At 42.8% G+C, this 11,261-nt stretch overlaps 1 protein-coding gene across 1 annotated transcript; it reads left to right on the top strand.

The window, feature by feature from the left end:
• The first annotated feature begins 5,254 nt into the window (after window positions 1-5,254).
• esrrd (estrogen-related receptor delta) lies at window positions 5,255-11,037 on the top strand. Its single transcript, XM_034701638.1, has 8 exons — window positions 5,255-5,310; window positions 5,684-5,996; window positions 6,082-6,235; window positions 6,380-6,496; window positions 6,593-6,700; window positions 6,788-6,949; window positions 8,003-8,275; window positions 9,986-11,037. The coding sequence occupies exons 1-8, from the start codon at window positions 5,255-5,257 to the stop codon at window positions 10,222-10,224; spliced, it is 1,422 nt and encodes a 473-aa protein (XP_034557529.1). The 3' UTR covers window positions 10,225-11,037.
• The last annotated feature ends 224 nt before the right edge of the window (window positions 11,038-11,261 follow it).

The raw sequence follows: 11,261 nt of genomic DNA, 5'->3' as shown, positions 1-11,261 counted from the left end.
TATTCTTGCAGTGAAAACAAACTCATCTTGAAATCAGATTAAATTCCTCTCTAACAACAAGTACAAAGGTTTCATCTCTGATGCTGCCTTCAGAGAAGTCAGGAAATCTAAACGCTGATTGTCTTTAGTGACTCAGCATTTTCCTGGGGTTTACCGTAACAGAACATCTTAATGATCAGACACCTTCATATCTTAAAGAGCTCATAGTGCGTTATTCCCCCTCTAGAACTCTACGCTCACAACATGCAGGCCTGCTCATCGTACCTAAAGTCTTTAAAAGTAGTATGGGAGGTAGAGCCTTCAGTTATCAGGCCCCTCTCCTTTGGAATCATCTACCAGTCAGGGTCCGGGAGGCAGACACCCTCTCTACTTTTAAGAGTAGGCTTCAAACTTTCCTTTTTGATAAAGCTTATAGTTAGAGCTGGATCAGGCTTGGACCAGGTCTTAGTTATGCTGCTATAGGCTTAGACTGCCACACTGGGATCCTGTCTTTCCCTCTCTCTCCTCTCTCTGCCTGTCTCTCACTTTAACTCTTCCTGTCCCATTAAAGTTACTAACCATAGACTGACCTGGAGTCCCTGAGCTCCCTTGTCTCGTAGGTTCCTCTGGATCTCTGCTGCTGTGGACGTGGTCCAGACTCCAGCTGCTACAACTACTACTATCCGTCTCCCCACTATCATCTCTCTCTCTCTCTTCATCTCCCTCTATCCCTCTCTCCAACACGGTCTCAGCAGATGTGTGTCTAACATGAGTCTGGTCCTGCTGGAGGTTTCTGCCTGTTAAAGGAAGTTTGTCCTTGCCACTGTAACTTGCTAAATGCTGCAAAGTGCTCTGCTCATGGTGGATTAAGATGAGATCAGACTGAGTCCTGTCTGGAAGATGGGACTGGATCTGATCCGGTCTTGATGTTGGGTCTTTGTTAATAATAGAACATAGAGGACGGTGTAGACCGGCTCTGTTTGGAAAGAGTCTGAGGAGAACGTTTGTTGTGATCTGGAGCTTTATAAATAAAGATTGATTGATAAACAGTGATGATGGACAGACAGGTGTGAGACAGGTTTCAGACAGACCCGGTTTCTGGAGCGTTATGAAACTACAGATGTAGGTGAGACAGATCTGAGCGTCTGAGGGTCAGATTAGGACAGAGTGTGTGTGTGTGTGTGTGTGTGCTTGTTACGTCTTCCTGTTTGAAAATGCTGCTTCAGCATCCTCCAGGTGTGTGTTAATCCTCTCTCTCTCTCTCTCTCTCTCTCTCTCTCTCTCTCTCTCTCTCTCTCTCTCTCTGTCTCTCTCTCTCTCTCTCTCTCTCTCTCTCTCTCTCTCTCTCTCTCTCTCTCCCTCTCTCTCTCTCCTCTCTCTCTCTCTCTCTCTCTCTCTCTCTCTGTCTTAACTTGGTTGTTGTTGCTTGTAAACAGGCAGCTAACAATTTTAGAAGCCCCCCTAAAAACAACATAAGAACAGAAACAAACCTGAAATCAAAGCAGGGGTAGAACAGGAACTCCAGTGTTCTGCAAAGAGAAAAGACCCTTTTTTTTAATCCATGGAGTTCAGTGGACTTCATGAGAGGCATGAAAGAGACGTTTCTAATTAAAAAGCAGGAGGAGATCTCAAAAGTGTTTCATTTCTGTCTCCTAGACAACAAGGAGATCTGTTTGAAAGCTAAATGAGACGACAGCTCATGTCTCCTGTTTCTCATTCTTACCTTCAGAAAAAAAGTTTCAAAGCAAAAAAGTCTCATCTTAGTCTCCCTTTCAGTTCAAAAGGAGACCTCGTCAAAATCTGAAATGATTCTCAGGTACTTCTCAAGTGTTGTGACTCCTTTTGAGCTCAGGTGGAGAAATCAGGGAGCTCTCTCAATTGTCTGGCGGCCTAGCGGACTAAGTGCCCCACATACAGAGGCTACAGTCCTCATCGCACGGGTCGCCGGTTTGATTCCCGGCCAGTCGACCATTTCCTGCATGTCTTCCCCCGCTCACTACTCCCCACATTTCCTGTGTCTCTTCAGCTGTCCTATATAATAAAGGCAAAAAGGCCAATCTCTCATTGAAGTCTCAGATGAGACTCATGTCATGGTCTCAACTATTTCTCCTGGTGGATTTTAGGAGAAACTAATGAGAACAATTTGAAACTTGAATGAGGCTGAAGTGAGGATCTCAATTTTGTCTCCAGATACTTAGAAGAGAAAGCTTTGAGCAGTAACATGTTCCTCTGGGGTAGAACAGCAACTCCTCTCACTATGACAGAAATAAACCCTTAATCAGAGTCGGGGTAGAACAGCATCTTTTATTCTCATTGTACCTTTTTTTTCCAGTGAAGTGTGATGCAATGAGAGCAAGGTGAAGTCTGTTTCTGTATTTTCCAAAAAAAGAATCTCCAAATAAGCGGTCACACATTAACAGGAACACAACCTTTACAAAAGCAGGGGCAGAACAGGAACTCCTGTGTTCTGTGAGGTCAAAGTTCTCTGTTTTTAATGGAGTTTTTTGTAGTCAGAGCGATGGTATGGCTGTTTCTGGGTTTTGAACCAACATTCCTACATTAGTCACACAGTAATACAAACAAACCTTCAATCAAGGATGAGGTAGAACAGCAACTCCTGTGCTCTGCAAGGAGAATATATTTTTAGTGTTTAGTGGACTTTAGAAGAGTGGTGAACAAGGTGCTCCTCATTTAAAGGTGACATATCACGCTTTTTTCATCAACATATATTGGTCTAAGAGGTCCCCAAAACATGTCTTTAAAGTTTATGCTCAAAAAAACACTTTGAAATCAGATTTTGGTCTGCCTGAAAAACCCTCTTCTTCATTCCTCATCAGAACACTCTGTTTTCTCTCTGACCACGCCCCCTCAGGAAGTGGATGTGCCTCGGCTCTCCAGCACGTTGATCTAATGTTTACATGTTGGCTGAATATACACGGCTGCTCAGAGATCGCGTTACTTCAACCCTCTGAATCTGATCCAGAATCTGATCCTGATGGAGAGGCGCCTGCAGCAGGACCTTTCTGAACCATTGGTCACAGATTTAGTGTTTCTTGTTGTTTTATTTGTCAGTATGTAGACGTGTGTCTTGGTACACAGCTATGAACATGTAGCTATGTGGCTATGCTAACTAGCGCTAGCACTTATCCATGATAAATAAAAATCATCCACTAGATCTTCAAATCTGCAGACGTGGGGAGTCAAACCGACTTATGCCAGAAAGGCAGCGGGACCTTTTATGAACCATTGGTCACAGATTTAGTGTTTCTTGTTGTTTTATTTGTCAGTATGTAGACGTGTGTCTTGGTACACAGCTACAGCTACAGCTACAGCTACAGCTACAGCTACAGCTACAGCTACAGCTACAGCTACAGCTACAGCTACAGCTACAGCTACAGCTACAGCTACAGCTACAGCTACAGCTACAGCTACGAACATATAGCTATGTGGCTATGCTAATTAGCGCTAGCACTTATCCATGACAAATAAAACTCATCCACTAGATCTTCAAATCTGCAGACGTGGGGAGTCAAAGCGACCTTTGTGTTTATTAAGACAGCCTACAACTAGCATGCCTCCCTCCTAAGCTCCTTGTTAGCACACATGTGTGCAGGGAATGAAAAACGGAGGAGGGGTTGAGTTGTATTTTATACAGTCTATGGGCTGAACAAGCTCCGAGCTCTGACTTCCTGTTACAGACCGGATGGCGTTGTGACGTATGAAAAACACTGAAAACTGAAACGGCTGGTTTCAGCACACATTTACAGAAAGGTGGAGAAATCAGAACAGGGGCAGAATGGAGTCTTTTCATTCTCGGGTGGTTTGTAGACAGGGAAACATATTTCAGGTAAAGAACCATTAAAAAGTCCATTTTGCATGATATGTCACCTTTAAATAAAAACATCTCTACAACAGTCACAATGACAGAAACACAACCTTAATCAAGGCAGGGGTAGAACAGCAACTCCTGTTTTCTGCAAGGTATAAAATCTATTTTTGAAGATGTAGTTTTCTGTAATGGTTGTCTTTAGTTCTAAAAAGGCAATTTTCAAGTCAGACAATAATCCAAACAAACCCTTTATCAAGGCAGAGGTAGAACAGCAACTCCTGTGCTCTGTAAGGTGAAGAAACTCTGTTTTATCAAAGCAGTTTGTTGCTTTGAGAGCGATGAAAAGAAGGAGTTTCTAACAAGAAGATCAATCACACAAAACCACAAACTAACTCTTGGTTATGACAGTGGCAGACCAGTGACTCCTGTGCTCTGTGAGGGAAATGTACTCATCATGGAGTTTGATGTAGAGAGAGTGAAGTAATGGCTGTCTCTGTTTTTTGGAAAACCATCTCCCTATGATAGAAACAAACCCTCAATCAAGGCAGAACAGCAACTCCAAAAGGACTTTGTTAAGGATGGATTTTGATAGGATGAGATTTCATGTCTGTTTCTGGATTTAAAAAAGGAGTCTGACAATAATAAAGAGGCGGTAGATGGCCGGCCTTGCATGTTGCAGAGCAGAGGAGTTGCTGGTCTACCCCCTCATTAAGTGGCTCCTTTGTTTTTGTCATGGTGTTGTGTGAATCCAGGCCAACCCTGTATAACATACAACTCAGACAACTACACATTTAAACTTAACGGTGTAGGCAGAGGTGGACAAACAACTCCCTTGTCTTTTAAAGTGAAGTGTGTGTGTGTGTGTGTGTGTGTGTGTGTAGAGAGTGATGAGGTAGCTTTAATGTTTCATGTATTTTGCTGTGATATTCAGAAAGCCTCGTGTGAGCGTGAACTCACTCTGTCTGCTGATTTCAGACTTTCAGATTCTCTATTGATCGTATTAAATGTTTGAAAGCTGCAGGTTGTCATCAGCAGACGAGCCTCAGGGCCGCCGTGGCCTACATCTGTCACTGTCCCAATCAATAGAGATGATAGAAGAAGAAGAGGAAGTCAATCCCCTGTTCAGACTGATGATGCTGCGTGCTGATTGGCTGATCCTCCCGGCCTGGCCCCTCCCTCCTCTTCTCTGTTAATGACGGGAGAGCCGGATAAATAACCCAGCAGCACCTCAGAGCCTCACACGGCTCAGGTCTCAGCTCGGGGGAACTGTCCTCTCTTCTGGAACTTACTCCCACTTTTTTTATTGGACTTCAAAGCAGCATCAGGAAGTTGAGAAGCGGAGTCTTTGAACGCACCGCTCAACAACAAGCCCGTTTTTGGAGTTTCCTGGTTTCAGGCTGTTTGTTCTGATTCAGGACCAGGATCAGAATCAGGATCAGGATCAGGATGGAGCTGAAGGACTTTTGTCTGACGGACGATTATCACTTCCTGAGTCCACAGCGGTGAGAAACGAGTCCTGGTGCATCTCTCTCTGATTAGAGGAAGTTAGAAATGTTGATGCATATTTTTCCTCTCAGTTAAAAGTTTGAAGTTCAAACAATCAGCTGTGATTCAAGTTACTGAAACCTTAGATGTGTTTCTCACAGTAAGGGTTAAAGTGAGTGAGAGGGTGAACATGCAAAATAGGATACTGACAGGGTGAGCGAGACCTGATGAGAGGCATGACATGATTATCCTGATATTACCAACCACCTGAAGACAGACGTTTCAGATAGACAGATCTAAATGTTTTGACCACAGGGTCAACAGGAAGCTCGCAGTGAACGAGGTGTGTGTTTTTAATCTCTCCCTCCTCTTCCTCCTCTTCCTCCTCAGCTTCTTGGACTCGTCTCCTTCCTCGTCATCCTCCACCGATGACGCTCGTTCTCCTCCCTCCTCCCTCCTCCATTCCTCACCCCTCAGTCCCTCCTTCACCCTGGACCCGATCCCCTCACACCAGGCCTTCCTTCTGCCCAGCCCGGCCTCCTCTTCCTCCTCCTCCTCCTCCTCGCCGTCTTACAGCCACCTCTGCGGAGCGCCTGACCCTGACTCCCCTACGGGATCTACTTCCAGCGGCGGAAGAGGTGCTGTGGCGTCAGAGGCCTCGGTGCGGTTTGCGGTGTCACAGATGGACTCGTTCGCAGTGCAGGTAGAACCATCAGAACTCAAGACCCCAACATCAGAGGACTAACCCTGTTCATAGAGACCCCAGTAACAAGGTTTGTGACCTGCAGGTGGACTCCATCCTGAGGGGGGACTACCTGACACCGCTGGGGGCCGTGGGGCTGAAGAGGCTCTGCCTGGTGTGCGGGGACTTTGCCTCTGGATATCACTACGGCGTGGCGTCCTGCGAGGCCTGCAAGGCTTTCTTCAAGAGGACCATCCAAGGTGAGAGCGAGCGGCGGCGTCTCCTCATTTAGCCTCATCAATACTCTGCAGGCAGGAGAATTAGCCCCGCCCCCGTGCTTTAAAGGGGGTGGGGCTTCGTTAGAGTGAACAGTCTTCTTTAACTTCCTGTTTGTGATTACGAAGGTAACATCGAGTACAGCTGTCCGGTGACCAATGAGTGTGAGATCACGAAGCGGAGGAGGAAAGCCTGTCAGGCCTGCCGCTTCCAGAAGTGTCTCCAGGCGGGGATGATGAGAGAAGGTACGTCCCATCAGAGAAACTTCCCATGAGCCTTTGCAGCTTACAAATAGACACCAACAGGATTTAAGACGCTGAAAACCTCCCTGTGTGTTCCAGGTGTTCGTATGGACCGCGTGAGAGGAGGCCGACAGAAGTACAAAAGGCGGGCTGAGCCTGGACTCAGTTTTTACTCAAAGACCCCGTACCCCCTCCCGCTCTGCAGCCGTGAGTTCACGCTCAAAGTTCTCACTCTCATCACACTTCATGTTTTTGTTTTGTTTATTTTATTCATTATTAATTTTCTTTTTTTAGGGAACAAAGTGATTTCACATTTGCTGCTGACAGAGCCCGCCCCCCTGGCTGCCAATCAGGACGAATCGACCAATGACAGCAGCCTGAGGACCCTGCTGACCCTGTGTGACCTCCTGAACAGAGAGCTGCTGGTCCTGATTGGCTGGGCCAAACAGATCCCAGGTAATAAAAAACACACCTGAGAAATACAATTATATATGAGAGGGGGGAGTGAATGTTACTTTAATGTAGATTTATATTATAAACATTAAAAAAGTATATATATTTTTTATATATTAAATTAGTTTAATTTTATTTTTCATTTTATTTTTGGTAAAATGGTTTAATAATTTCATTTTGGGGGATATATATATTTTCTAAAATTTTGTTTCTTTTTGTAGATTTTTTAAAATAATTTTAGATTTTATTTCATTAGATCATTTAGATTTGTTTCAAAATAATATTCAATAATATTGTCCTTAGTTTTATTATTTATTTAGTCATTTATTTTATTTATTTTTCATTTATTTATTTTAAACTAAACTTGATTTTTATTTTTTCCACAATATTTTTGTTTATTTATTTTTTATTTTTTATTTCATTTTTTTAACTTAGCATCTTTGTTTTCTATAATATTTTTGTTTATTTATGTATGTATTATTTTTGTATTTATTAATTTTAGCTTCATTTTTTTTTTCACACAATATTTTTATTTATTTATGTATTAGTTTTTATTTTTAACTGGTTCATTTTTTCCATAATATTTTTGTTCATTTATTTACATAATATGTTTTATTGTAGTATATTTTATTCATCTGTTTATTTTTATTTTTTATTTATTTTTGACTTAGCTTCATTTCAATTTTTTCCATAATATTTTTGTTTGTTTTTGTTTATTTATTTATTATTTATGTATTATTTATTTATGTATTTTTGCAGTATCTTTTATTCATCTGTTTAGTTTTATTTTTAATTTATTTATTTTTAACTTAGCTTCATTTTATTATTGTCCATAATATTTTTGTTTATTTATTTATTTATTTAATATTTTTGTTTATTTATTTATTTATTTAATATTTTTGTTTATTTATTTATTTATTTATTTAATATTTTTGTTTATTTATTGATGTATTTTTGTAGGATCTTTTATTCATCAGTTTATTTTGAGCTCAGTTGTCCCCTCCCTCCTCCCTGACACACCTGAGTGAACACCTGCTCTGCCCCGCCCCCTCTCAGGCTTCTCCGGGCTCTCATTGGTCGACCAGATGTCTCTGCTGCAGAGCGGTTGGATGGAGGCTCTCCTGGTGGGCGTGGCCTGGCGGTCGCAGGGCGCTGCGGGGGAGGAGCTAGTGTTTGCCGGGAACCTTCAGCTGGACGAGGCTCGGTGTCGAGAGACGGGATTGGCCGAGCTGTACGAGGCGCTGCGTCTCCTGACCGCCAAATACCAAGGGATGCACCTGAGCGTGGAGGAGGCCGTGACGCTGAAGGCCGTGGCGCTCGCTAACTCTGGTACACACACACACACACACACACACACACACAGATATTGATCCACAGTAATAAGGGGGGCTCGTTTGGGGCTGATGGGGTGACCGTATTGATCCCAGTGGGGTGATTGTTGATATTGATCGTCCTCTGGGAGATGAAGCCTCAGTATTGATTCGCTCCACAAACTTCCTCTTTGTTTAATCTGAGCGGCGGAGTCGTCTTTGGACTCATGTTTGGTCTCCTCGCTCGTCACTTGCACCTCCGCACTTTTTGACCTCGAAGGCCACCGTCACTTCAGAGACCGGAGGAGTGAGCAAGGGAGCGTCTCAGTCTAGAATCTGACCGATAGATATCCCTGCATATCTGCATTTAAACACACTGTACCTTTAAACATACAGATATCATTCTTTAGATAATCCAGAGGAGGAACTGATGTTTAATCTCTGGAAACTTTGAGCCCTGAAGGTACCACCAAACCACCAAACCACCAAACCACCAAACCACCAAACCACCAAACCACAAAACCACCAAACCACAAAACCACAAAACCACCAAACCACCAAACCACCAAACCTCAGCAGATCATAAAAAAGAGATTAAAGTCTGAAGTCTGAGATTAAAGACAGAATTCTGAGATTAGATCAAAGTGAGAATTCCAGGATTAAAGGAAGAATTCCGAAATACACCTTTAAATAATGGTTTCTGCTCTCCAGCCCTCAAAAATGTATTTTTTAAATCACTTAATCTTCATCCATACTTTTCCTTTTCTTAGTAATCCATTGATTTGTTAATAAAATCTCAGACTCATAAATCCTCGTCAGGAAGTCAGAAGTGATATTTGAAACTGCTTAATGATCTTTATTTAAAACATGTCACAGTTTGTCTTAATAAACCTCTGACACTGTTAATCTATAACCACAACATTCAGCTGTAATCGTCCTGTGATGGATCAGCAGAGCGATCTGAAGCTCTGGATTATTCTGTTAATCTGAAAGTCAGACCACACTGAAGTGACAACATCGTTGATGCTAACGATGCTAACAGCTGTGTGTCTGCAGCTGATCAATAACATCTGTGGCTGAGTGAAAACCCCTCCTGCTGAAGCAGTGCATGATGGGACGGCTGAAGTCTGGTCAGTCTCCCACTGTCTGAGCCTCGGATCAATATCCAGTATTGATAGACTCGTTCTGGATCCATAAACCGTGGACTGTCTGCTGGAGGACGTGAACTCTCTCAACGTCAATACACAACACAATGGAAGATGATGCTCATCTGAGTGTGTGTGTGTGTGTGTGTGTGAGTGTGTGTGTGTGTGTGTGTGTGTGGTACAAACACCCACAGGCTGACCTTGACCTGCCTTTTAGTCTCCCACTTGACCGTCTCCTGTCCTCTTTGTGTCCCACAGTCAGTCAGTCGCTCATTCGCTGGACTCTGAGGTCTGAAAACAAGAAACACAAATAACAAACAAACAAACAAACAAACACACAAACAAACAAACAAACAAACAAACAAACAAACAAACAAACAAACCATAAACCTGGATTAACACTTGGTGATATGTACGTTAAAAACTGTAGAGATATAAATAAATACAAGTCTTTAAGGGACCCTTAAAGCTCCTGTGAGGAGCCTTTGTGTTGATTCTGGCGCCCCCTGTGGACAAAGCGGTTCCTTCTCTGCTGTCACTGTTAGCTTCAGTTTGTCTTACCTCCGTCTCCCTCCGCCCCTCAGACGTGGACCCGTTGGACTGCCCGGACTCGGTGCACAGGTTCCAGGACGAGCTCCACGAGGCCCTGCAGGAGTACGAGGCGTCCCGCAGAGAGCAGCACCGAGCGGGCCGGCTCCTGATGACGCTGCCCCTGCTGAGACAGACGGCAGACCGGGCCGTTCAGGTCCTCCTGAGGCTGCACCGCCAACGCTGCGTCCCGCTTCACAAGCTGCTGCTGGAGATGCTCGACGCCAAGGCCTGAACCGGGTCTGACTGAGACTAGGACCATTATGAGTCCAGGACTAGGACCATCATAATCAAGACTGTAACCATCTGAAGGGACTTCACTCAGGGACCAGGATCTTTATCCTGCCAGGTGGGACTCATCAGATGGATTCAGAGGCTGCTGACTCATCAGCTGTTTATTATTATTTACACATTTTATTTTGAAAATCTTGATGGTGTATTTTAAACATGACCTTTGACCCCACAGAAGATTAGCATGTAGCAGACTTCCATTTACAGTGTTTGTGAGAGTAACATCGAGGTAAACTAACTTTTAAACTCCGCCTACATCCTTCTTAGAAAGCTGCTGAGCTATGATTGGACAATCACTGTTTGGGGGGCGTGGCTTAAGAAGCAGTTTGTCGTTTTAATGGCGTCAGCAGGAGGAACAGCGAGCCGCTGGATGAGCGTGGAGTCGTGGACTCTTGTACAGTTTTTCATAAAGATAATGAAGTATTTTTATAAACAAAGATGTTTATTTGGAAGTTTTCTGCCCGTTAGTTTGGCTCTCTTTATTATTTTAGTCAAATATTTTATTTTTCTACACAAAGATTGAAACGTGTTCATGAAGTGATGACCTCACTTCAGCGGCGTGAGCTGTTTGTTTACAGGACGTGGTTTAATAAAGTTTCATGTTAAAAAGAGACAGACTCAACATGATGCATTCACAGGTCGTAGGAAACATGACAATCCAGAGGCCAGAGTAATAAACATCATACAGTTATTAGATTAATCCTGTTTTTTATTTGTATTTATGTTGTAATATTTTAATAAATGTTTTATATCTTCAGTGCAGCTATGAATGACTTTCTCTTTATTGTTTTTATTTATTAATATTTCAAACATTATCATCTTTTCAATAAATGTTTCTTTAAATCATTTTGATGTTTTCTGGTTAATTTATGTTTATTGTTTTGATATAATTGTGAACTCTTTGGATTCAAATTGAAAGTGTTTTCATGAAATAAAACAAACTTATTATTTGATTTAAGCTCCTCCAGTGCGAGGATGTTC

Source organism: Notolabrus celidotus, chromosome 14 (assembly GCF_009762535.1).
Source record: "Notolabrus celidotus isolate fNotCel1 chromosome 14, fNotCel1.pri, whole genome shotgun sequence".
Classification (NCBI taxonomy): domain Eukaryota; kingdom Metazoa; phylum Chordata; class Actinopteri; order Labriformes; family Labridae; genus Notolabrus; species Notolabrus celidotus.
The sequence above is the reverse complement of the archived record's forward strand: the minus strand, read 5'-3'. Positions and strand labels throughout refer to the sequence as shown.

What these genes read in the sequence shown, in the direction of transcription:
- esrrd (XM_034701638.1), top strand. Translation starts at nt 5,255, where the DNA reads ATGGAGCTGAAGGACTTTTGTCTGACGGACGATTATCACTTCCTGAGT. An exon ending in CCCCCTCCCGCTCTGCAGCC is followed by an intron (nt 6,701 to 6,787) that starts GTGAGTTCACGC and finishes TTCTTTTTTTAG; the next exon opens with GGAACAAAGTGATTTCACAT. An exon ending in CGTGGCGCTCGCTAACTCTG is followed by an intron (nt 8,276 to 9,985) that starts GTACACACACAC and finishes TCCGCCCCTCAG; the next exon opens with ACGTGGACCCGTTGGACTGC.